The sequence below is a fragment of the Colletotrichum navitas genome (genome assembly GCF_030913465.1).
Source record: "Colletotrichum navitas strain CBS 125086 chromosome Unknown LY79scaffold_21, whole genome shotgun sequence".
Classification (NCBI taxonomy): Eukaryota; Fungi; Ascomycota; class Sordariomycetes; order Glomerellales; family Glomerellaceae; genus Colletotrichum; species Colletotrichum navitas.
This window is the reverse complement of record NW_026850567.1, coordinates 103,779-130,607: the sequence shown is the minus strand read 5'-3', so window position 1 is coordinate 130,607 and position 26,829 is coordinate 103,779. Positions and strand designations below refer to the sequence as shown.

The 26,829-nt window shown below is 45.9% G+C and overlaps 7 protein-coding genes across 7 annotated transcripts; 3 read left to right on the top strand and 4 right to left on the bottom strand.

Moving 5' to 3' along the window:
• Positions 1-383: 383 nt before the first annotated feature.
• LY79DRAFT_512853 (uncharacterized protein) lies at positions 384-836 on the bottom strand (the record flags this gene model as incomplete). The annotated part of the gene is made up of 3 exons (XM_060554427.1): positions 384-480; positions 593-665; positions 719-836. 3 exons carry the CDS (start codon positions 834-836, stop codon positions 384-386), a joined length of 288 nt encoding a protein of 95 aa, XP_060415365.1.
• Positions 837-5,577: 4,741 nt separating this feature from the next.
• Positions 5,578-6,581, top strand: LY79DRAFT_512989 (F-box domain-containing protein; the record flags this gene model as incomplete). Its single annotated transcript, XM_060554443.1, has 3 exons — positions 5,578-5,619; positions 5,693-6,413; positions 6,478-6,581. 3 exons carry the CDS (start codon positions 5,578-5,580, stop codon positions 6,579-6,581), a joined length of 867 nt encoding a protein of 288 aa, XP_060415364.1.
• A 2,959-nt stretch (positions 6,582-9,540) lies between these two features.
• Positions 9,541-11,473, top strand: LY79DRAFT_160683 (major facilitator superfamily transporter). Its single transcript, XM_060551138.1, has 2 exons — positions 9,541-10,069; positions 10,127-11,473. The coding sequence occupies exons 1-2, from the start codon at positions 9,728-9,730 to the stop codon at positions 11,258-11,260; spliced, it is 1,476 nt and encodes a 491-aa protein (XP_060415363.1). The 5' UTR covers positions 9,541-9,727; the 3' UTR covers positions 11,261-11,473.
• LY79DRAFT_684236 (uncharacterized protein) lies at positions 11,329-12,006 on the bottom strand. Its single transcript, XM_060564623.1, has one exon. The coding sequence runs from the start codon at positions 11,962-11,964 to the stop codon at positions 11,686-11,688; it is 279 nt and encodes a 92-aa protein (XP_060415362.1). The 5' UTR covers positions 11,965-12,006; the 3' UTR covers positions 11,329-11,685.
• A 3,200-nt stretch (positions 12,007-15,206) lies between these two features.
• On the bottom strand, positions 15,207-15,563 carry LY79DRAFT_578775 (uncharacterized protein; the record flags this gene model as incomplete). The annotated part of the gene is made up of 1 exon (XM_060559975.1): positions 15,207-15,563. The coding sequence occupies one exon, from the start codon at positions 15,561-15,563 to the stop codon at positions 15,207-15,209; it is 357 nt and encodes a 118-aa protein (XP_060415361.1).
• A 2,404-nt stretch (positions 15,564-17,967) lies between these two features.
• On the bottom strand, positions 17,968-18,434 carry LY79DRAFT_549957 (uncharacterized protein). Its single transcript, XM_060557524.1, has one exon. The coding sequence runs from the start codon at positions 18,369-18,371 to the stop codon at positions 18,201-18,203; it is 171 nt and encodes a 56-aa protein (XP_060415360.1). The 5' UTR covers positions 18,372-18,434; the 3' UTR covers positions 17,968-18,200.
• A 1,062-nt stretch (positions 18,435-19,496) lies between these two features.
• On the top strand, positions 19,497-21,104 carry LY79DRAFT_513011 (cytochrome P450; the record flags this gene model as incomplete). Its single annotated transcript, XM_060554445.1, has 1 exon — positions 19,497-21,104. One exon carries the CDS (start codon positions 19,497-19,499, stop codon positions 21,102-21,104), a length of 1,608 nt encoding a protein of 535 aa, XP_060415359.1.
• Between the last annotated feature and the right edge of the window lie 5,725 nt (positions 21,105-26,829).

Genomic DNA, 26,829 nt, shown 5'->3' with positions numbered 1-26,829 from the left:
TATTCTTCACTCTTGGGGCTAGAAACGATTTAAACCCCCAGCATGTGGTCTTTTCAAGACAAGAGCCAGGCATTCTTGTTATCCGGTATACTTGCTAGTAGTTCTATTCGAGTGAACATGCACATAGGAGTGTGGAACAATTAACCTTCTGACCGAGGTTCTCATCGCGTACTGCAGTGGCAGGCCTCTCACTGGGACGAAGTTGCCACCCTGGATTCAATCATGGTACCACGTGCATTTGAAACCAAAAGAAGCTAGAATTATGACAGGAGAATCAATGATGAGTTCGCAATTAATCATTCCATGATCCCAAATATCTAACACATGTAGTGCTGTACTTCCACCCCAACAATCTGGCTGAGCCGCTACTATTCTGATATCATTTAGCATCGGACGGAGCTGAAACGATCATTCCACTCGGCGGGAACCGTGTTCTGCTGTCCCCTGGTGGTCCAGGAACCACCCCCACAGCTTCCGTGCCTAATTGTTGCACACATTGGATTAGCGATGGCCATACGAACACGTCCACGGAAGGAATAGAGATTTGATCCCATTCGATACAACAAACAAATAAGAGCGGGCAGTAACTCACTCGAAGAAGACACACTCAGTGTTACCGGTGTTAACCGAGCTGACTTGGTCGTTCATCACCCCGGGGAAGTTGGCTAGATACTGTCAGAGCCCCGAGGAAAGCTGAAGAAACGGATTTACAGCTTACTGCACCCAACAACATCCATCGACTGACAGTTTCCTTGACTCTGGTCCCTGCAGATCTGGATAGTGACAGCATTGGCGAGGCCCAAAAGGGCGACGGTCATGACTGCAAAGGACTTCATGTTTGCGAGGGTTGGTGGTAGCTTAATGGATTTTGTTGGTGTAGAAATCTTGAATGAATGAATGATGAGGAGTTGTGTCTGTGTTGAGAGAAATTTGACGGAACAAAACCAGCCTTTTATACTTTGTCTACGCCGCCAGGTCGTCAGATACTGCGAATACAGGATGAATCTTGGTATTGATTAGTCCCACTATAGATGTAGTAGTACGCAGTTGAGCAGCGAATCGCGAATCGCGGCTTGGACGGTAACACTATGGATCAGCATGCGCTAGTGCTTACACAAACATACTCATGACAGGATTTGGTTGTGGACCTGAATGAGGTAGTATTACTCTTTGTCAGCGTGGTCGTATAGCTGGCTAGGCAGGTGCACAATCACTCAACTGAACTACTATGTACACTGGCGAATTCGTCTTCCACTCGTATTTGAGATGTCCTATTGGGTGTTTCTCCCAGCACCCCAGGTCAGTTTCTACCAACACTACAGGCTTTATTTGACAACCGCTTTGCCCCTTACTGTTAGTCTAGAGAGGAGCGGAAGGCAGACTTACCTACCCAATATATATGCTACACATCATAGTAGCTGCAATTCTGATCCTTCTATTGATGATAATACTGGTGGAAAATTGCTGTCTGTCACGGTTTCTTATGCAGCAGTCTTCCCAGGCTGTATCGCCGCTGACATCTATTCTGCCTCGTGAGTTGTTACTGCTGCTGAGGTACGTGTCTAATGCGGTCACTATTGCAGAGGAGCCTGTCAAAAGGCCTTGTAGCAAATGCCAAGACTAAAGTGGAGTATCCTAGCCTTAGTACCTAAGAATACACTCCTATCGGACTCTTACCAGATACGTCTGGAGCAAGGAGTGTTACAGCAGCATAATATTAATTCTTAGGGGCCTTTTTAGAAGGAGGTTGACAATTATGCGGTCTGATATGTATCGTGCTGTACTGATACTATTGGCTGGGAGATGGTACTTCTGGCGGTTTGGCATCCCCTGCATTTTTAGGAGCGCTCACTTCCTTAATCGCCTCTAGCTATACTCTGATCAGGATAACTATTCTGTCTCGATTAGAGTATGCTACGAAGCTGGCCGAGTGAAGCATCTTGTGTTGCCTTAGTAGGTGTTGGTGTTTCTACCTAGATCACTGCACCGCATGGGTCCCTCTTTACTGAAACATACTACGCTCAATGATTTGCCATGTACTTGTCCCCACGCTTCTCTTTGGTGTGGAATACCCCATCATGCCTATTCTCCTTCCGAAGCTGAGCCACAGTCAGGAAGAGATTGGTCTCTACAACAAGGGCGTGTCGGTTTTTGGTCTGTTTGTCTCCATCTTTACACTCTTCTCCTAAGGATCAGAAGCGACCCCAAGCCATATGGCCCGATAATGTGGGGTACATATGGTTTGGTGGTCTCCACTCCACTAGGATCAGCCCGCAATCTAACGTCTGCACGGTGTCAGCGCTAGTCATTACAGCCCCCGAAATCAATGGCCTCCAGTTCTCCTTGGCAGCAAAATGTCCCCATATTTAGGGCGATCCTGACCTGTAGTAGTATAAGGGTGTTCCGTTGGGGACAAGCAGTAGGTTCTGTCGGCCGCCAAACTACAGCCCAAAAAGGGTAATTGGTAAACTTGGCAGGGATCGACTTGAATAGCTGGGTACTCAGATGGTCTGCTAAGTGGTGCCTACAGCGAGCGGATGATGGGAACATTTTTAAGTCAAAGGTACTATTGATTTTTGCGACCACGTTACTTTGTTGAATCTCGGCGTGAAGCTACTGCAAGCCAGTAATACCTCTGCCTCTTTCCTGACGCGGCCGATGACGCCTTGCGTCAGCTCCAAGCGCCTGTCGACGCAGTTGTCCTACGGCAGCATAATGCATCTAGCATTATAAATTTATTGTTTTACTCACTTGATTGTGCATCGGTCTATTACCTAACAACCTTTCCTAGGAACTGCGCTCTTAGAAACTACTCAATACCAGTCTTTTATAAGGAAGGTGTTGTATGACCAGCATTTCAGCTGACTGGGTGTATTCCCAAGCCACGCCGCTTTACCGCGCGACCTCAATTGTGGAACCAGGAGCGAGTCAGTATTCAGAAGCACCTCAAGGCGGAACACTATATAAAAGAAACAAGTCACTTTCAATTTCATGAAATGGCCTGTAAGTAATACTGCTTCGTGATATAAGGATAAAGGAAGAAAGTTGTGCTCCAAAGGACGGAAGGGAGAACCTAGCTTATGTATTGTCGTAGAGGCAGTAATTATATTTCTATAATCGCCGAAAAACACCAAACAGGAAACGTCGTGCCATGTCTAAAGAAAAGGACGGCTCAAGCGATCGGGTGTCAGTGGCTCAACGCGCCTTCCGTGGTCTTGGAGCCCTGACGGCGGCCATGAAGGGAAGAAGAGACCCGCTTCCTCTGGCTATGACTCCTGATGCCGACAGTGTCAGGGCCGTCGAAACGGGCTTGGTCGCGAAGGCGGGGCTGATAAAAATGGGATTTGTGGTAAAAACCACGTGTACGAGAGGAGAGATTGGAGACTGGAAGAAGAGCGTCCGAGATGTCGGACGGCAGCGATCTGATCCAAAATCCCAAGAACGACGAACGCAGTTCCAGCAGCGCTGAGTTAGTAGTCTAAGTACGCGTAGACTAGAAAGAAGAGCGTTCATGGCCACACATCCGCTAAGCCGACCGTCGCCGGCTCCAGCTTCTGGCCCGACTATCCGTCGAATAAGCGAGCAATGAATAGCGACGCCCGGCGATCTGTGCGATAACGCCGGGGTGTCGGCGGGTGTATTCGGCGTCTGCCAAGCCCCCACGCAGCACACCTCCTAGGCCCTCTGCCGTGGCTACGGTAAAGCTCTGTGAACTCGACGGCAGCCAGCCAACAGCCAAGTGTCGATGCAAATCCATTAGCAGCCGAGCGACGGTCAATCGGGCGGAAACCATGGACGGGAACTACTGCGGCCCTCACATGATGTACCTGGTCCGAGTTCTTTCAAATGGCGAGAATTAAAGCTACACGCGCAAGGATAAGCAAGCTAAGAGGCACGGACGTCCTCCACTATGACCGCAAGTTCGAGGTGAAGATCTTAGACAGCCTTGCACTGGCAGACCACCTGTTCCAGAAGCGCCGAGACCTTTGTCCTGCACGCGATGCCGTAGCCGAAGGGCCTCAGCCAGGACGGCGTTCCAGGGCATAGTGCGGCGTCTTTCTGACGGATAGACAATCCATGCTGGGATGCAGAGCGCTGCATTGGAGGCTTCGAGATAGAATGCCACTGGACGGGATGGGACCCTGCGAGTGGGAGGAGGGCATGCAACATATGACGACAGAGATTGGCTGGAAGTAGCTTTCTTCATCTGATGCTCCCCCTATCGCGAGTCTCAGCTGCTATGATTCGGCACGATGATGACAGAAAACAAACTGGAAGCACAGACATTCCGGAAATTTCCTGCCTTGAAGTACTCGAGACTACCGTACTCGGATCACACATGCAGAGTAGTGTTGGTTCAGACCGAAGCAGTCCCGAATCCAGGCCACAGGGGTAACAGTGGGTGACAGCATCTCACACCACGGCGGTCGCTACCGTAGCGGGCCGGCCAGGGAAGGCCACGAACGTGCGACGGGAAGCAGGGGTGGGTGGGTTGCAGGTGGGAGATTGGTGGTGAAGCTTCGCTCCAAACTCGGAGAAGAAAAAAATTGAATTGGGGCTCCCATCGTCAGTTTGCTCGGCCCGGCAGGGGTGGGTTCTGTCGTAAGATGATAGAGATGGGGTGATGGTGATGCTATCAGTAGTAGGTAATCGGACAAAACCGGCGGGGCCACGGGTCGATGTCGGGGGCGCAGTGCCAGGAAGACAGACGCTCGGATAGTCTTGCGAACCCGAACGCGCAAACAGTTTGGCTGCCACGTGGGTGAATGTCTGAATGTCGAAGACGCCGTGAAAAGGCTAATTAATAACTCTGCTGGTGGTGAAGACAATGATGTTTGGTTACTGGCGCAGAGTCGGAGCAGCCACATCAGTCAATAAGCATGACCTTAGTCAGACTGGCAGAGTTCGTTCTCGGAAGGTGGTTGGTTCCCTCTTGTCACCTGTACCTTCCTACCTACCTACATAGTAGGTACATGGGCACCTACCTGGTACCTACCTACATTTGGGAGAGAAGGCAATGCTCGTGTTTTTACTAGGAAAGGTAAGACCACGTCACAGGCTTCTCGGCAGTTGATGGTCGGTGGTCGGTGGGCAGCTGAGATACCGCAGCCATTCGGAGCTCGGCAGTGCCCAGCCCTGTCACCGAAATGTCACCGCATCCACCGTACTCTCCCACCATCATCAACCTTGCAGCGGTCATTTCAGACCAAACCACAAGAATCACGCCAGCCCGGTCGCGCCATCAGTAGTTTAAACATCAGACGCGCCTCATCACCGTATCCCGAACACAGCAACAGGGCCTTCGCTCCTGCAGGAGACCCGCTCCCCAATCAATTATCGCCATCTGGCATTCGGTATCTTCATCCCCTCTACGTACAGTCCGGATACGCAGCACTGTCTCCCGTTTTTCGGTTTCCATCTCTTTTTCGTCTTTCGCCGTCATCACCACAGCCACTTTAAATATGAGCGTTTGAGACATGCACTCGAGGGCCTCTCCCGGTCCCTCTTAAACGGCATGAGCCATCGTCCTACACAGTATCTTTACCAATCCTACAACAACCAACTGCGTCAGACATCATGTCTGCAATCCGATCCCCAATAGACTCGTTACCTAACGAGGTAAGCCCCTTTTTATGACGTCCGCAGTCCCTTTTGGTCCCACGCTTTCACTGACAAGTCTCTGCTCCACTAGCTCCTTATCGCCATCCTGTCGACCTTTGACTCTCGTGACCTGCTTCCATTGACCCTGGTAGACCGCCGATTCAATGCCACCGCGACAATCATCCTACAACATCGACTCCTTCATACTGCTAAGATGGAGGGACACGAGATGATGCTAGAGAGCTATCACCCTATTGCCAAGCAATCAGCCCCGTCCATGGCATGTCGGTTCATGGGACTCAGTTTCCTGTACCACACACGGGACGCTGAACAGGACATGAACCTGCAAGACCTATCTCAGCTATACTCGCACTTCCTTCCCGTTGTATCCGAAGAGACGCGGCGCATACAAAGGGTATTTGGTCGACGTTTGTCAGGCGTCCCTCTCGAGCAGGAGATTGGCGACAGACCCGTCACCCAAGAACTCATCTTGGATGAAGGCGAACTTTTCTCCCAGCTTTGCACGTCGACGGGCTTGATCAAGTCTGGCCCTAATCCGGGTCTTCTCGCCAGTCACAGCAACATCACACACGGCGTGGTCCGCGTATGGAGACACTGGCTGGCCAAGGCGGCTGCCATTAATGCCATCTGCCCGGCCGCAGGGTGCACCGACGAGAGCATGATCCTGTGGGTCGATGCCGCCAAGAACGTCGGGCTTCGCTTCCGCGTCACGGAGGTCACCCAGGAACGTTTGCCGCCCTACCATGGCTCGGACGAGGACCCGCCCGTTGCATACTCTCTTCACTACCAAGGTAAATTTGATTCGGTTCCTTGTGCTTCTTTGCCTCGAAACGAAGCAGCTGACGAAGGCATTAGAGTTGCTGGTTCGTACAAGTCATGTCTTGCTAGCCATGGAGAAGGCAGCAGTGCAAGAAGTGGTCAACTCAGGTAAGGCCACCATTATTATACCTGTCTATTGAGGACGTTCCGTCCGTTCGGCCTATATTGGGCCGGATTTGCACATACCCCATAGCACATATACGCTTGGCGACCCAAGGCATCAAGTACCTTCACCGGCAGGACTCGAACCGAAAAGTTTCGAGGAAACACTGAAGGGCCTTGGTATTGATCTAGTATGGTACGGACCGCATCAATCCGCTCGGCTCTGCCCGCGGCCGACGGTGGATCGATGGGCTGGAGCGGTTATCACACTCCAACTCGCCATCTTCGTGTCGATCATCCAGCCTTAACTCCAATCACAACAACAACTTATCCAGTGCCAAGGCCATATCACTTACTATTCTTCCATTTTATAGGTTTCGTTATGCAGATCGACGCAAAGAGTGTCCGTGCGGTCGAAACCGTGTTGGTGACAACTGCGCTGCCGAGTCCTTTCCTCCCTCAACCACTGGCCGTCATGTAAATGGCAGGACACTCTGGAGCGGATCCGGCGGATCATATATATCCAAGTATATAAAAGTTCTATATCATAGTCCACAGACTGTGACCAGAAGGCAACTCCCGAATCGGCATGGGCCGTCTGTAGACGTCGGCCAACGAAACACCATGCATGGTGCCTCCTTAAGGCACCGAGACCGGCCATTACGTGGAATAGATGCAGAGCGTTGGCATTTCTTCGTCACAATCATGCGACTAGAACAATGGACGAGGGCCAGCGATGTCGATTAGACCGATGATTGATATTCAGGAAAGATATACATACCATTGCACCAAGTATGGCACTTGGCCGACGTTAGACTGGGTTACAACTCGGGAGAGTTGCTGATGATCCAGCGAATGGAAAACGGCGACCAACGACCACAGTTACAGGGAGAAATAGACAGGCTTTGACACTTTTCAACACTGGGACGACATGCTAGCACCAGGACGTCTAGCGCAGATAATACGTCATGAACTTTGCAATTTTCTTTACCTTTCGCAGGGACTTTCCATACACCTCCGACCGTTCGTTGTGTGATCGACGGTTTAGGTACACGTCCCTGCATGACTAATGCTGCTGGATCCGGGCAACATGAAGGAATGCCTGAAAACTCCACACACACACACACACACACACACACACACACACACTCGTTCACAGCTAATCAACGCGTAGGCAATGCTATCCACTGTTGTCAATTCGTCTTTGTGCTGGTTTGATGCGGGGATGGTCATTCTCAGGTAGCCATCATGCGCCATTTCTTCGTGTCAATCAATGGGTTGTCAACGCCAATTATGTACTGCGAGTGAGATAACGCCGTTGGACAGCAACAGGCTATGTTCATCTAGGGATTTTCAACGACCCCAACCACAGCTATTTGACCAGCATTCCCTGGAAAATATCTCGGAACCTACGGCAGCGTCAATTCACACCCCCGGAGCAAGCTAGGGAGGGGCTGCGAAACGGCCTGCAACGAAGGGGCCACCCAGCCCACAGCGGGAGGACTGATTACCCGCGGCGAGACCTACTTTCTCAGAATGAGGACAATACATAGTACTGTATGGTTTTCTTGTGGACGGGAGAGATGCCACGGCTTGCGACAAATCCAAGGGCGCAGGTAGTTGAGAAGCCGCCCTTCTGAACAGGAACAAGTCCTGTTAAGGAGTCGACTGTCCACTGGTAAACTGACTGGCAGAGATGATGACTCGTCATCGATAAATATTCCAACGTTCCATCACATTGTCTGCCACTGACTACACCGATACGTCGCATTCGCACGTAGTAAAGTACCGTATGTGAGCGAGTTATTAACCGATGCTACCTCCTTTCAATCTCCATTCAAATGTCAAGAAAATCGAAGTTCATCGAAGTATCCATGTCTTCTCTTCCGGCGATTTTGTGTTGCCTTGATGGTCTGCATCTGACATCAGGCATTGGATGGCTTCATTAGTTGTGGCCAATCATATCCGCGATATGCATCAGGCACGATTAACGGCATTTGAGGCACAGCCTTCGAGGCTAACGATTTTTTATTTTCTTGTAAGTGGTGAGCCTCAAAATGCTGTCGGCCTTTTTTCCGACACATAGCGTTCTTAGTCGCAGCCTCCCATAACCCGCTGAACGCATCCATGGCAATAACCAAGAGCCGGCCCTGGCATCAGGACTGTTTCAGCATCTTGTCTGCTGGGCCCGATGGTGGCCCAAGCACCGCCCATCACCCATCCATTTCATCGGACGGGAGAACCGTTTGATGGGGCCGTCACCCTTGCAGGCCACGCCTCGTCCAATGATGCCATTGCAGACGTTGGAGACACTGGAGGTGGCCGAACATGTGGCCTTCGCCCGCGTCGATGATGCCTGCTTTGCCGGGGGGCTTTTATGCCCAGGGGCCCATGTGGTCGCATCGGGTCAGTAGCGACCGTTGGAAAAGCGCAGCGGCCCCTGTTTGGTATGTAAGCTGTTTTTGTCGATGGTGGTCGGGTGGCCAGATGGTCAAATGGGATTCCTTCTTTCATCATTCCGCAGTGGGCTTGTTAGTTGCCAAGTGTCAGGGTGCGTAAGCCCCGAGCCGTCTAATATCTATCCCCAGTACCCACAATCCTCTTCTCTTGGAATTCGTTCTGTTCGATATTCATCATACATTCTTTATCATCTTGTTTGCATCTTAGGCTTTCTTACGTTTATTTTCCCTTCTTTCTTCACTGCTGGTTCGGTTCTTTTTTTCTATCGGAGCTGGGCTCCATTTGTACGGATCCAAAAGAAAGGCGACAGAAAAGGAGAGAAACGGCCAACCGTCAGGTCAACTAATTGATATTACCGACAAGATGGAAAGCGATTTGGAAAAGGGTGTGGTGGAGTTGACTAGACCCGACGAGAGCCACGTCGCGCCGGAGAAGTCAACTAGGAGGTTTTCATTCTCGAGACCGCCGCCGCCGCCGCCGAAAGACTATCTACCGTCACGACCGCCGACAAGCTCGACAATCTCGACGACGTCGACCCAGCGGAAGATCAAGTACGGGACAGGAAAGCACTCGCAGACGGAACTGAGTCCCCAGCCCACTGACGACCCTGACGATCCCCTAGTAGGCTTTGGCCCCCACGAACGACTTTCTGCCGAACAAATGCTAACCTGTCCACTCTCAGAATTGGCCGCAGTGGAAGAAAGAGCTCAACTTCTTCGCACTGATGATGACTGTTGGGCTAATCGGTGGGATGAAGACGGCTTACATGAGCGTCAACAGCGTCCTCGCGGTGAGGTTCAACGCCTCGTACACGGCAGTCGCGTCCCTAACGGCCGTGCCGCTCGTCATTTCAGCGTTTACGGGCCTCTTCGCGCTCATGGCATCCAAGGTCTGGGGCAAGAGGCCGGTCTACCTTGTTTCCATGGTGCTCATCTTCATTGGTGCCGCGGCGAATATGGGCGGCGGCGACAGTTTCGGCACGTGCATGGGGGCCCGAGTCTTCCAAGGCCTGGGCTGGGGAGCGTTCGACAGCCTCATTCTTGGCTCGATCCACGATACTTACTTTGTACGTCTCCAGAGGGGCCGTTCCCGGTCTTTGGCCCCATCGCTAACCATTACCTAGGAACACGAGCGCAGCGCCCGCATCACGGCCCTCAACGTCCTTTCCGTCGCGACGACCTGGGGCGGGCCGCTCCTAGGCGGCCTCGCCTCTCGGAACGCCGGACGGTTCACCGTGCAGTTCGACATCATTAACGCCTTCCAGCTCATTGCCATCCCGTTGCTCGTCTTCGGCGCGCCCGAGACGGCCTACAGACGGTGGTTCCCCGACGACCGCGCGCAGACCCCCACGACCTCGGTCTCGTGGACGTCGAAGCCGCCGAAACCCTTGGGCAAGCCGTCAGTGGAGGATATCAAGGCGTACCTTCGCACGATGAAGCCCGTCTCCTTCTCCGGCACGCCCGACCTGCACACTCTCCTACAGGGGCCCCGCGCCTTCATCGCACCAACGACGCTGCTGCTCGTCTTGGTGACGTTCATGCCGTACTGCACACTGTGGGGTCTATCCGAGTCCCTCGCCCTCCTCTTCACCACGATGCCGTGGATGCTCGATGCCAACGGCGTCGGCTCATTCATGGCGGCGCCCTTTATCCTTTCCGTCGCTACCGTCACGGGGTGCGCTCTCTACCGCAAGCGGCATGCCGACTACACCAACATTGACACCGTCTGCATCCTGGGCGGCGGCTCGGCCCTCGCCGCGACGGGCATCCTCGCTTTCGGCTTGAAGATCCACGACGTCATGACCGCGTCGTCCACCGGGACAGACGCCTTCCGGACGGGCGGCGCCGGCGCGACGCTCTCGTTCCCGCTGCTCTCGTTCCTGCTCGGGCTCCTGGCGGCGGGCGTGGCGGTGCTCGACGCCGCGATCCGGCCCATTATCTGGCGCTCGACGCAGTTTACCTCGTCCAACCTCAACGTGTGCCTGCGCAACGTGGTCGACATGGACGCCGGGGTGACGTGCTGGCGGAACCTGCTCGCGGGCGTGTTCGTCATGGCGGTGCCCAACGCCATCGTCGTGTGGGCGGGGCTCAAGGCGACCGTCGTCGGGCTCGGGTCGACGCAGCTCGTTTTCGGGGCTATCATGTGCGGCGCCTGGTGGGTGTACGACGACTACGTCAAGGGGCTGGACGGCCGGGTGATGGGGCTGGTAGACTTAAGCATGCTGAAGCGGACGGGGAGCTTCTTCGACACGGACTGAGGGGCGTGTGGCTTTTGGTGATTTTTCAAATGTTGTCTGTGTAGCCGTCTGAAGGGGGCGGACAGGGTGACGTGTGAAAGGGGGTGGGTTTTGTTTATGTTAATGATGGAAACGGCCGAGAAGGGACGGGGAAGTTCATCCTGACGACTTGATGGGGACTTCGTGGGAGGCATCTGTCCAATACTTTCTATTGTTTGAGATACCAGCGTCTTTGGGCGCAATCTGAGGGAAGGAAGGCCGCGATACTTGGCAGTACGATGAAAAAGGGGCGGATGGGAGAGGTGGCATGTTATGTGGAAGAGAAGAGCACATGTTATAGTTATAATCTCTAGTGACTCGGCAACGCGAGTAAGGAGAAGACCACGCTCGTTTATAATTCCTGGCTCGACGATGGTGATACGCGGTAGTCGGCATGACTGGGAGAGTCAATCACAATCAGCGTCTTCCCGGCCGAGATTGGGGGCAGTGCGGGAGATGGGAGACGGGAGACGGGAGATCGGGAGATCGGGGGGTGGGGGAGGGGCGAGAACAACGCCGGCAGAGTAGACCACTTTGTGGTCTTGTGGTTCCACGCGATGCATGGCCCTTCCTTGGTCATTCAAGCGTCGGACCGTAAGTCGTGCTGCGCCCCGGTAAAGGAACAAGCGGCGGTCAGCCGACGAGTTCGCGGGCCCAGGGAATGCGGGCTGCAGAAAGACAAGCATGCCGTGTCGGGTTCCGGAACCGTGGCCGAGAAGGGGGGGAGGGGGTGGGGAAAGAAGAGTGCTAGTAGAAGATAGTCATTGTCTGATGCTGCTTTTGACGATTTGAAACTGGTTCGTCTGGCGTTTTGGACGGAGCTGCGATTACACAGCACAATGAGTTGGGCCCACGGGTGGAAGGGCAGGGATCCGGGGTTTGATCACCCGTAGGGGGCCCGTTGCGGAATAGAGCTCGTCGGATATTTTGTGTGTGCGGGGTCGGAGGTCGGAAGCCGCGGGCTTGCTGACCGGACTTCTTTGGTGAGAGACATTTGTGGTAATTTATGGTTGGGTGAACTGGCTTGATATTTTGCTGAAAGAGTACACGCCCGGGTCACACAGGAACAAGCGGTCAGGTTTACACGATCCGTGGTTCATTTAGTCCAGCGGGGCCTCCCTTCTCTGTGCCTTGGCACGATGCCGCGTGAGCTTGATTCGGCGGAACGGCATCAACAGAATAATCTAGTCATCATTAAGCTGAAAGTCCGCCTACTTGGGGAGAGCGCAGAACATTCGCTTGCTGACGGAGTCATATAGATCGAATTTGAGAGGAGGATCAAAGCTGGATTCAGTAGTTTTCGGTTGACCTTAAGGCGTGCCAAGGCCGCAGCGAAGGGCTCGTTGTAATGTAAGGTTTTCTTCAAATGATAGCGTTCCATATAATGTTTCCGGAAGATCAGAGGAGGATCAATAATTGTGGTATATATATGATTATGGCCAGTGCAGAGATGCAACGGTTCTTGGCTCAGGGCTTATTGAACATAAGCTACTTATCATATGATAAGGTCTATTACCGTCTGCCATCTACGTCTCACAATGCCATGGCTTACGTCAATCGCCTATTGATAACATGTTTTAATATAGACCCCACGCCACATAACGGCTAGTTATTAGACCCAAACTGCGACACTGGTCATCCGGGTATCAGATATAGATCCTGCGGTGTTAAATGAGGGAAACAATTCCTTGCCAAGACAGGAAAGGTTGCACAGAACATCGACCATGTAGGAGCCAAGTATACCTCATAACAGTAGAAAAGATATCCAGCCATTACACAGTCCAATTCGCTAGCCCCGTATCCGATAAGTATAAGGGCCATTGTTGAAACAACATAGTAAAGCTGGCGGGGCAGTCCACAGAAATCATTAGAAGACTGCAGCCAAAAGAGGAGCCCTAATAAGGTGCCTAGCGAACTTGAATTTAGGAATAATAAGCAAAGATATATTAGCTTAGTTAGTGGTATAAACGACCTATAATTACCTATTAGTACTTATGTCACACTAAAAACGACGCCGTTAATTGCAGGCAGCAATCAACGCCTTCTTTCACATTATGACAACTTACTAACTATACAACTAGGGTTAGTAAATTGTCTTAAAGTATAAAGTCCATTTAGTCTATAGTAGCCTAAGGAATTCTAAGAGAATTATTGTCATAGTCAACAAGGTGCATAAAGCTAATGGCCTACAGTGGAGGATTGTCACATGCGCTTAGGTATATTAGACGGCCTCCTTGTGCACTTACATGAGGAGGGACAAGAATCCTAACCTTAACTTACTTATACCCATATTCTGCTTGTATTAATTCGCTCGTACTTGCTCTCTTGTTTTGCTTCACTGTTTTTCTGTTACGCTACATCTGTTTGCTGTATAGCTTTGCGACGCTACTGTAGACTTTTGCACGCCAGAACTTGCAGCCTACCTATTCGACCTGTTAGATCCGCAACGGCTGCCAGGAGGGCTATGCCAGTTATTCTTTAAGATTTTACCTTATCCTGCTATAGTACCTAACAGCTGATATAATATTAATAAGAGCTTCTTCAAGAAGCTACTAGAAAAGACGCTAAATTATATTATTAGTATTATAGGATAGTACTGGCTACCTATAAGCTCCTGTTAGCACCTACTAACGACACTGGTAAAGGAGTGTCTTAAGGAACAAGGTCTATTTAGTTAGTAATAGCCTAAGGAATTAAAACAAGATTTACTGTTTAAGATTTAGCATCTATAAAATATAAGACCTGTTAGAATTCTAATACTAATGATTATACAACAACTAGTTAGTCAACCATAAATGATTCATGATTCAGGTTTAAAGGGCACAGACTGGATACTCGGCCCTTAGTCATTGTCAGGAGGGGCTCATACTTTGTAGTTAGCCGAATGACTCGAGTCATACGAAGGCAGTATATAACTGCTTGTACGACAACACTAGAGTAGACTTGTTCAGCTACCTAATACAAGTTGATTCACCCTATACGTTTGAGAGTACATGCATGTACGAGAGTCCATTCAACAAGACCTACTATTTATAACCACTACTAGAATTCTGTATCACTGCACGTGAGCTTCATTGTTAGACCTCTGGCTTCTCACATAATCCTTTAGTTGGTCCTGGCAATCCGGAGTCATGTTGCAAACGTCTGTCAAGTTTTGGAGAGACAGTCTGCCATCGCCTTTATCCTTCCATAGGTTAGTCCTGGCTTTTGCTGCAGCCCCATAAACCACGTTGCGAATCTGTCGACCATTGAGACCAATGTTGCGAGCGACCACGTGAATATATTGGTCGATATGTGCTCTTTCCTTGATTAAGGCATGCCCCGGTTGGTCAAGGAAGTATTTGAAGATCTGCTTTACGTGCTCAGGTTTGAGGTCTTGAAATACAGTAACCAACCCGATGTTCCTCAGGAGTGCAGCGCAAGCTTAAAGAAATGGAGCGCAAACATCAAGAAGAGGAAGAGGAGAGAGACGAAATCAGACTAAGGAAGTTTCAGAAGCTGTTGAGAGTGAGAAAATAATCCGTTTGGTCGAAGGCCCGCTGATGCCCTCTAGGTCGAACGCTGCCCTCAGAGTCTTGAAGCTTCCCTATGCAAAAAGACTCTAAAAGAAGTGTTCCCCAACTGCCAAGCTTATTCACCAAGTTGGCCATGGAGTTTGTTCTGTTCAATGCACCCCCATCTCCTTGAGACATGTACCGAATTCCATTATTGGAAAAGAGCGTAAGAATCATGCCTCCTGTTCCTGAGTGGGAGAGCGGTATGGGAAGGGCGTTATCTGACAGGTTTTTCTCATTCTTGGCTTTCACCAGCGGCCATATACATCGCTGAAGGGATGCGAAAACAGAAGGAGCATATTACATTCTTTTCTTGTCAACCGGACGACACAACTCAAGATATCGAGGCAACATCTGTCATCGCATCAATCATTTCACAAATTCTGGGCGAGAGACCAGACGTCCGTCGCAAAAAGAGCGATGAATTTCGAAGTATAATCGACAGTCGTAATTACAGTGAGAACGAATCCACGGAACTGAAGTTGGAAATGCTCATCAAGCTCCTGAACGCCGTGGTCTTGAACTTGGAGAACCCAGGTACGACTTACATCATTATTGATCGGCTTGATCGATGTGTGAATAAGGAAATCGAGATTGGCGAAATCATGGACAAACTGGCATGGCTTGTCTCCAACAAGGGAGATACTTCGGTCAGGCTCAAGGTTGCTGTTGTGGTTGAAAAGTCGATTGGGGACAGTGAATGGCGTCCTGACTTCCTTTTGAGGCACCATGCCTATTCAAACCGACTTTTTGAAAGGAGAAACTGGAACCAAGAACGGCTCATTAATGAAGAGTTAAACCGAGTTGACCGGCTTCTCACATGGGATGATGATGAGAAGTTGTCCTAGTCTTCTGACAACCCTATATCTCAAAACTTAGGTTGGGGGCATGGAGAATCCTTTAGGCTGGGGGCATAATGCTTTTAGTTAAATCCCTTCATTGACTTCTAAATAAGAAACTCCTACTGTACTAATGACATGCTGAATTACAACCTGCTTTCCATAGCACGGATCTCTGAGCAGCAGGTATTACCCTAGCCGTACTAGGATGTCTAAGCGTCTATAAATTAGGTTGCAATTTGCCTTTTATACCTAGTTAGCTATAACTATAATTTCATTACAAATTAGTTAATTTTACTAAATTAGATCCGCAACAAGTTTCCTAGAATATCTTTGTGTAAAGAATACATGGTCTAGTATATAATAATCTAGGTTCTAGATCTCCCTCAACGTCTTTACTATTTAGACAAGATAATACTGTATTTAATACACTATTATTATGATACACTTATTTAATTATACAAAGTTATAGGAAAACAGCTTGCCTATCTACGTTCTAAACTGCCTGGTCTAACCTATAGATATGTAGGTCTCTATAGTAGGTCTAGGAGGTAGGCACTAGACTAATAGATGTTCTAGCTCTATTTAGATCCCTATAAGGCTGTATAATGTTGTAAAGGCATTGCGACAGCACAGTAGCTCCGATGGATTGGCGATGGTCAACATTGCAACACCCTTATTATACTTGAACTTAGAGCTTAACCTTTCCCCCTGTTTCTCTCTTTACCTACCCCTGGTGTTTAACCCCAAGAAGTTGATAAGCTTAATAAGTAACTCGGCCGCCCCACTCACCGCGCAACCCAACACCCCGCGCATCCCGAAACTTCCGCATCACTACTAACAACCCTCATTTCTAACCACCACAACATTTACTATTCTACTCTAAACAGCGCCATCTTTTCAGGATATCCTATTTATCGTGCGATGAAGCAGTATACCGATTTTGAGCCCCAACAAGCCCTAAAGGCTATCGCAGATGGGTATGGGATCCGGCAGGCTGGCCGCGAATGGGGGTTCCCTGAGGCTACCCTTTGCAATTGTCTCAATGGCGTGCAGTCTAGGGATACTGCCTTTGCCAGGCTGCAACGGCTCTCTAGCACCCAAAAAGACTTACTTGCTGGATAGATATGCACCTAGTCTGCCCTAGGATTGGCATTTACCCATCAACAAGTCAAAGGGTTGGCTGAGCGTATGCTGGGTGATGTGCAACAACCGCTTGGGAGGAAGTGGATGTGGCGATTCCTCTGCAGAAACCCATCTATCCAGACCGAGAGAAGCAGGGCAATTGATTCAAGGCGTATAAATGGGGCATCTACTGACATTATCCAGGATTGGTTCCATTGCCTAGAACTGTCAGCAGTCAAGGCCATCAAGCCAGCCAATAGATGGAACATGGATGAGACCGGTATCCTCGAGTGCAAAGGGAGAAACGGGCTAGTTTTGGGCTCTGTAGAGGCCAGATATGTCCAGAAAAATCAGCCTGGATCGTGGGCATGGGTATTGCTGATCGAATGCGTCTCGACTGCTGGTAGCTCGTTGCATCCCCTTGTTATCTATAAGGGCAAGTCAGTCCAGCAGCAGTGGTTCCCTCTGAGTCTCCAGCCCTATGCTGGATGGCAGTTTACAGCTACAGATAATGGCTGGACGACTGATCAGACTGCCCTTGAGTAGCTGAATAAGGTTTGAATCCCTCAGAATGCCCCCAGCCAGCCTAACGAGGCCAGACTGCTGGTTCTGGACGCCCATCACAGCCATACAACAACAGACTTTCTATGGCGATGTTTCCAGAACATTATACACCTCCTATTTCTACCGCCACACACATCACACGTCCTCCAGCCTCTAGACCCGTCAGTCTTTAGACCTTCGAAGTCTGCCTATAGGAAAAGTCTAGGGCATTTAGATCCATATAGCGATTCAAGCGTCGTTGGCAAAAGGGCCTTTTTAGACTGCTATAGAAAGGCGTGTCTAAATGCCCTGATTAATTAGATCATAAGAAGTGGCTGGAATTCAACTGGGCTACGGCCAGTCAATGTGATACATGTCACGAGTTAGAGCACACAGCAGGGCATATGAGGATTCAGGTCCAAAAGGCTTAATTCTATGTAAGTGGAAGTAACGAAAGCGAGGTCCTATATATAGGGAAGTGAATGTGAAACAGCACGTGAAACAGCACCTGACAGGGCTGTTACAGAAGGTGGAAATACATGAGGTTATCGTGACAATACAGACGTAATCTAGTCCATTTGTATCTAATGCGACGTCTAGACGGCCTGCCAACCAGCCAGCCAGTCAGCCAGACAGACAGCTATGAAGTCAGCAGTGGGATGAAGCTGTATCTGCAGTCCTATGGTTGACCCTGTGCAAGCCTGCTGATCTAGAGGATCAGATACACCTATATTACTAACTGGTGCAAGATACCCATGACATCTACACTCGCTGCCACCTATGTAGAAAGGTCTAAAAGGGATATAGTGAAATGGCCTATAGACTAGCAGTCTTGGAGCATGAAAATCAGGAACTGCGATCTTAGCTAGATACGCGGCGACAGAGCAAGAGGAAAAAGGTCCAGCTAAGTCCCAACACGAAGTTCGCCAATATCGAGGCTAGTCGACGCGCGCAAATCGAGGCTGGCGAAGCAGTGGATGTCACAGACGAATCCAGCGCATCTGAATTATTTAGTGAAGCAGAAAGTTGCATCTGGGTGGGTGGTAGGGACGAGGAAGAATGGATGATGTTGACGGGTATGGTGGTGCTGATGGGTTGGATGGGGTGCGGGGTTGTGCGGTAAGCAGGGTGGTTGAGTTAATACTGGGAAATACCTCCTTTTCTTACTTTTTCCCTTTCCTAAGATATATATTTACCCTTGAGTGCCTCTCTTTCTTCTTTCTCTTTCAAAGGATACACTTTATTAGTGAGACGACCGATGATACCAATTTAACGCCTGAAAGTCAATCCTAGGGCAAAATGCGTCCGCAGAGTCTATCCATCTATACTAGCCCAGGTCTCCTTTAAGAGAGGGCCGCGGCAGGGCAACGTCTCCGCTTTACAGCGCAAACACACTATCTATCTACCTTTCGATCTACGCAGTAAATTTTCTACCTATAGTATACTAGAAATACCAAGGACTGAGTCATATCTGTGTAGAGGGTAAGGGGGCGAGGGCGGGTCGTATGTGCAGGTGGAGCGAGAAAGCGGATCTTGCCCATGGTAGTCATGCTGGATGTTTCCCGGCTCTGAAAGGTATTATCGTGTACCTGTGCGACCTTACGAGGGTCTAGACTGCTTTGGATACGTATCAACGGTTACATTTCGTGCAGCAAATCAAATTAGAGTTCATGAGGAGAAACTCTTTTAGTTTTTTTCAGAGCGTGATTTTGCATTTCGCAACCAATACTACGTTGAAGATTGGAGAGGCAACAAGTAGTTTCTGTTTCGTATAGTAAGTTCATCATGTCTAGTCCCTATATCACTATTGTCTTATGCTTTTTTAGGCTTTTGTAAACCTTATTACACACCCTGAGTAAGTTGAGATATCAAGCGAACTAACAATATGTTAGCAGTATAGATAAAAGTGTTGAAGCAACTTAGGTACTTGACTTTCAAGATATTTCTAGACACCAAGATTCCTCTGTAGAACGACCTATCTTTCTAGCTGTAACCTCTCGCCTCTTTCCTATCTTTGCTTAGGCTTACTACTACAATCTACCGTATCTACTCGGCATTTCATAACACTTTTCTTCTTTTCTGAAAATAACCATTTCTCATATTCTATATTATCATTCACATCTTCAACAACCGGATATGCTTGCTCTGTCGCTTACGATGCTGATATCTCTATTGACCGCCTTGGTGGCATTTTCTCTTTATTATTATCTGCACGTACGCCATCTCTTCAGCCCTTTCCGAAATCTTCCGTCACCCTCTCAAGGAGCTATCTGGACCAGACTGCTTCACGAACCCCGATTGCCCGAGATTGAGCACTGGATCGACACAATTCCCAACAAAGGTCTCATCAAGTATCATGGACTTTACAACCGAGAACGCGTGTTCATCACGAGCCCAGAGGCCGCAAGAGAATTTTTGACTGTGGCACCGTACAAATTCGTTAAACCCGAGCTCCAGTCTATTCTATCGGAACTCATTTCGGGGCGTGGGCTGCTCACACTAGAAGGGGAGGAGCACAAGCAAGTCCGCAAACGACTAAATCCAGCCTTCAACCAGGCCAACCTGAGGGCCTGGTTCCCTACCTTGTGGAAAACCGCTATCAAAGCCCTCAACACAATTCCTCTTTACACTGTTGTCGATAACAATCTTGCTCCGGCCGGCAGCCCGAAAGCCTCGTTTGCCAGTGCCACATCGATTCAAATACCGATAGCTGCAGCCAGTATCGATATGATTGGTCACTTTGGATACAATGTGGAGTTTGATACCATCAAGATAATGGCATCAAGCAAGCTTCAGTCTGATGCCCGACATTCCAAGGACAAAAGAAGGAGGTTTGGCCGCGCATTCCTACACATGTTCAAAACAACGCGCCACGGCCAATTGACACTCGAATTAGCGTCTATTATTGGGCCAAAGATTGCACTTAAAATACCACTGCGTGCGGTTAGGACCATTAAAAGCATTATGGGGCTATTCTACGATATGATGCGGGAAATTGTTGAAGAACATGAGCGCGCTGAAGGTGAAGGTGAAAAGCAAGCGCAGGGGCCCACAGACATCCTCACGCACGCAGTCCGATCCGGAGTGCTGTCACATGCCGACCTCATTGAAGAGGGCGTCCATATGATCTCTGGGGGCACCGAAACGTCGATAGGCACTGCGACCTGGGCGATGCACCTTCTATCAAGACACCCGGAGGTCCAATCACGTCTCCGTGACGAGATCAGGGCGAACATACCATCGCCCTATGATTATGTTAGGACCGAACGGGTAGGGCAGGCCGATCTGCGCAGCCTGCCATACTTAAACGCTGTCGCCAACGAGGTCCTCCGCTACCATTCTGTCAACGGTCTTCTTTGGCGCGACTGTATCGAACCTGTCACGATTGCTGGTGTACCCATCCCCAAGAATACAACGATGGTCTTCTCGCCATGGGTCCTGAACCGTGACCCCAGACACTGGGGCCGCGACGCCCGTATTTTCAACCCGGACCGCTGGGTCAAAACTCCTACTACTGGCGGCGCTGATCATCCGTATTCCTTCATGACTTTTGGGGGAGGGCCTAGGCGATGCATTGGCGAACAGTACGCCCGTGACCAGTTGCTTTGTGTCATCTGCGCCTACATCGGCCGCTATGAGCTCTTGCCTCTGGACCCGGTGAATGGCTCAGATGAAGGTACCGAAATTGGCGACAACTTTGCTTTGACACTTTTTAAGATTTTGGACGGGTGGAAGCTGCATGTTAGAACGATCCCCGGGTGGTAAATGCCGATTGATAGTTGATGAGTGAAACAAATGAAAGCTTGATATCGTTGTTGACCACTGAGCTGCCACATAAACCCTTCTGCCGTGATAACCTTTACCTTGGAAGCAGTTTTTGACTCCTCTTCTCGCGACTGTGATATTCCGAGTGTTTTCGTCGAGGTGGAATTGCCGATCTGGTCTATGATTATGCCGGTACATTGAAACACACTTTTCCACAAGCATGGCTCCCTAACCTTAGGACTGCATCTATGCTCCAAAATAGTTAGCCATAAGTCTACATCGACAGAACCAACTCAAACGGCGAAGAGGGGTCCAAAGGTACTCTCCAGTGGCAGCGTTCAGGATCTCATTAGAATTTTAGGCTGGGTAAAGTTGACGATATACATAACTACATAACGACAAAACAGTGTTTAGGGACGCCACCTGAGACGCAGTGTTTTATGCTCACTGCTGACAACAAGAGGGGAGGAATGAAGTGATCTGTTGAGAATGGTCTGAGGACAAGAGGGGAGGAGTGGAGTGATTTGTTGAGAATGGTCTGAGAAATAATTACAGATCTGTGTGGGACGATATTAAATATGTTATCATGACTCATACATACTTTCCGGTGCTTTTCCCGATCATTTTTGCGCGTCTACGTAGCTTTAAAGTTGGAGATGTGTCACAAGATACGAGGGCATCGGACTGCTTTTCGATAATGCAACTAGTGTTACGACCCAGAAGGGTGTTGGTTAACATAACCACCTAGAACGAAGCCCACGGCGGAACCAGGGGATAGACAAGCTGATGTATACATAACCACGGCGCTTACAGACAAGGGCCGGAACAGAAGAACCAGAGAAGGTCACGTGACAATAGAGAAGTGATTAAGAGATAAGGTGATTACTCTGAATAGTCACCAAGTAAGCAGCTCACCTCAGGCCCACTTTGTTAATTACCGACAACATTATAACTACAGGATATAATGACATTGATTCTAGATAAATAGATTACCTTCTATAGCTCTTTAGTAGATAACTTTGTAATCCACTCTACAATAAGTGACTCTTAGATTATCCTTCTGTTGTAAAGCTATCTAGCTATCTACGCCTTTTAAGGGTGTGGTTGGCCGCTGCTCATGAGGAGTGATTAGTGGCCAGGGGGCATTTCCGGCGTGCATAACCCCTCCGGAGGGGTATCCGAGCCCGGATGCTTGCTGCAACTAGAAAGTCAGATTTATGCAATTTATCTTTCTGAATCCATCGCAACTTACCACCAAAAGAGGGAAAGCATTATTCAAATTAGGCTTTTCTGCTGTTAATCTTGGCATTATGAATTAGTGGCTAGCGTGATTAGTGGCCAGCCTCAAGTGCTTAAAGTAAGGTAAATCCTATAACAATAACAAGTAGTTATAGATAACTACTAAAAGATTCTTGTAGTAGTAGTAAGAACTACTACTGCTACTACTATATCTACAGTATTAGCTATGAACTACTGCTGTTATTAATAAGCACTTTACTAGTAATATATTAGTAGAGGAGCCCATGGGTCACGTGACCCACCTCCACCTCCTTCTCAGCCAGCCTCTGCCCACTGTAGGCAGCCTACTCCTAGTTAGCTTTATATCACAGTTATTACTAATACAACAGTATTACCTTACTTTACTGCTTCTATAGGTTATAAAGCCTAGGTTAATACTAATTAATTTTCTTTATAATTAATTAATTAGCTGCCTTTGCCCCTTCTTTTTTACTTTTTTAATAGTCTATAGTAATATCTATAAAACGTTATAGTTGCTGCCTATATTACTGTTAACTACCTGTCTACTATAGTTGTGTTGCCTTATAATAATAATAAGTAATAAACTTAAAATATTACTCTTACTTTACTTTTACCTCTACCTATATCCTCTCTTACTTAGATATTTAATAATAAGTAGTAATTTATATAATAATTTAAATATACCCCTTATCCTATAAGAGAAATATATAAAGTTTAATATATTATTAGGCTACCTGTAGTCTAAGGGAGACTTTTATCTATATTACATTATCCTCCTTTATATAAGTAATTAACTACTATTATAGCTAATAAGGTTAACTACTAAATAGTTATATAGTTTATTTTTAAGCTAAAGGGGGAGTTAAACTAGTTATAATAGTAAGTCCTAGTTAATATATTACTTTATACTACTAAAGTTAAAAAATATATTAACTATAAAGTCCTTTAACTAGTAATTAACACTAATAAGTATAAGAATTAGGAGAATAAATATAATACTGCCTATAGTATTATTATTAGCACTTATAACCTTATAATTATTAAGCTTCTTAACATAGGATAAGTTAATAATAGTAACCTATATACTCTTATAAAAACACTTAAGAAGTTTATCCCTAAGGTATCTAAAGATACTATTACTACCTTTATTAATAAGTTTAGTAAAGGTAGTACCTAAGACTATAAAACCCTTTATAATACCCTTATAAGGGTTTAATACCTCTAAAGCTATATTACTAGCCTCTATAGTAAAAACTCTAACTACTATTAGGCTATTCTTATACTTAACTACTTTAAGGTATAACTACTAGATACCTATAAGCACTACACTAATAATAATAAGACACTTACCTAGGCAAAGGTTATTAAGACTATTTACACTTTTGCCTAGGATAAAGAATAGAAAATAGGACTTATTATATACTATAAGAACACTACTAATTTAATAGTAACCTTTTCTAGTGCTAACTAGGGCACTACTCCTACTAAGAACGTTGCCTATAGTAGTTTTTGCCTTTATTATAAAAAAAACTACCCTACTATAAAGTACTAGACTACTTACCTAGAGCTAGTTTTTACTAATTATCCTTATTATAATACCCTTTTTACCTATATAACTAAGTATATCTATAACAAGGATTATAAAGAAGGATTATTTAACTTATTATTAACCTCTATTTTTATTAAAGGAGCCTTAGGTGCTCTTAGTAGCTCTTCTATTACTAGCCTAGCTATAAAGCCTAGCTATACAGTATATATAGCTATTAACAACAAGGTTATTACTACCTCTAATATTATACTAGATTTAGGCTACTTTAACCCTATATTTAACTTATTAACCTACTTTATATCCTATATAGTCTATAGTAACCTTTAACCTTTTACTATAGTAAATAGTAATTAGGTATATCTAGAGGGTAATAGTACTATTTTCTTCTAGACAAAGGATCTAGCTAACCTAACTTAGACTATTAACTAAACTATTAAAGATATTAAGTATAGCCCTCTTAGCCTAACTAACCTTCTTAGCCTAGGTAAGTTATATAAAGTAAGTATTAAATATAACTATACTACTACTTATATTATTAACACTAAATCTAAGGCCTATTTAGCTACTGTTAAATAGATCTTAGATGTCTATATCCTTTATATAACTAATAGCCTAACTATACCTATAGTAACTACCCTTAGATTAGCTATAGTTAAAGGCAAGTACTAACTAACCCTTAAGATAATATATTACTAACTTATTTACACCTATCTATTATAGGTTATTAAGGCCTACTGTTAAGTAAGTATATAATTTACGTAGGTAAAGATTAATAACTTTTACTATAAGGCCTACTACTTAGCTAAATCTATAAAGCTTATTAGCTATAATACTCTATTATCTTTTACCCTTATAGGTAAAGAAATCTATCTAGACCTTATTAAGGTTAAACCTTTTTCTAAACTTAGTATATAATATACCTTTTACTTTCTTAACTATTATAGTAGTTATTACTAGCTTACTTTATTAAAAATCTATTACTATAAGGTTATTCTTAATACTATTAAGAAGTTTAGTGCTATATTTACTAATATAATAGGTCTCTTAATTAAAGGTTAAATATATAATAATATACCTAAGCTTAAGAAAGTACTCTATAACTTTTTCTTTAAAGGCACTTAACTTTACCTAACTACTGCTTATACTTTATTAATAAATAGCGTAATTAAATATACTAGCTACACCTTTGTAAAGGCTACTTATACTCTACTTATTAATAATAGCTTACTAAAGGATCTCTAGGACTATACGCTTAATACTACAGTGTAGATCCTTAACCTCCTGCTATAGTTAACTAAGGGTAAAATAAGCCTTTATAAGATTATTACCTATAAGCTTAACCTTGCTACTAACTAAGAACCTCCTTAAATTAAACACCTTTACACCTTTAGTTATATTATATATATATATAAGAAGAGTAGTAAGTGCCCCCTTATTCTATAAAAATAGAACCCTATATAATAAAAGGTTACCTTATTAGCTATAGCTCTTTATATAGTTATATCTACTATATCTATATCCTTAATTAAAAGTAAGTTATCTATTACTATAACGTTTATTTTTATAAAGAGAAAAAGAAGACTATTCTTTACCTTATTACTAATATAAACATCCTAGTAGATGCTAACTATAATATACTCTTTAATAAGCCTAACCTCTAGATTTAGTTTCCTAGCTAAGTCCTTAATTCTTACCTACTAGTTACTAAGACCTTATAAAACTAGTAGGCTAACTAAACTAATAGTAGTACTATTAATAGTAAATATATTAATAATACTACCTATATAACTTTACCCCTAGAGGACACTACTATACCTACCTTATTACTTACTAATAAATAGCCTATAAATAAATAACTAAATAAATAAGATAATACTTTTACTAATAATAAGTTTTATAAGGTTATTTAACAAAAGGCTAACTATCTTCCTCTTGTTATAGAGGAAGATAAGCTAGACCTTATTATTAAGGCCCCTACTACTATATTTACTACTAAGTATATTACTACTAGTTACCTATGTTACACTAGTATAGTAAAGCTACCTAGTTACTATTATAAGATAGTAGGCATCTAAAACTATAAAAAAAAGTATATCTTTTAGCTAATATTTAGGTACACTAAGATAGTTAAGGTTACTTTATTAGTACCCTTATAGTAGCTATATTATTAAAGGTACTACCTACTAGTTATAATATACCTACTACCTTTAAGAAGGTAAAAGAAGGCCTACACTAGCACTATTAGAAATAGGCCTATAATACTAAGATCTAGTAGTTTAATAATAAGGAGGTGTATACCCTTGTTAACCCTCTAACTAGAGCTAAAGTGCTACTAGGTAAATAGGTATTTAATATTAAAACTAATATAAATAATAAAATTATACACTTTAAGGCCTAATAGGTAGTCTATAGTAACTTTAAGTAAGGTAATTAGTTATTATAAGAGGTATATATAGCTATAGCTACTACTACTACTATTTACCTCTTTTTTACTATTATTACTCTTTATAAATTAAAGTATAAGATATATAACTTTAATACTACCTTTTTTACTACCCTGTTCTTATTAGCACTAACGTTTACGTTAAATAACCTACTAGTTATACTACTGTTAATAATAAGGTCTAGTTACTCTAAAAGGCCCTCTATAGTCTATATAAGTTACTACTATAGTAGTTTATACTTATTAAAGGTAAAATAAAGAAGATTAGCTTTTAGCTAGTTAAAGGGGAGATCTACCTCTTCTATAACAAGGACCTTAATACCTACGCCTTAATATATATTAACAATAATATAGTAGCTACACCTACTACTAAGTTAACTAGGAAGATATATAATATACTTACTAAGGTCTACCTACTAAAGGACCTTAGCAAGGCCTCTTAGTTTCTTAGCTTTTAGATCTAGCGTTCTACT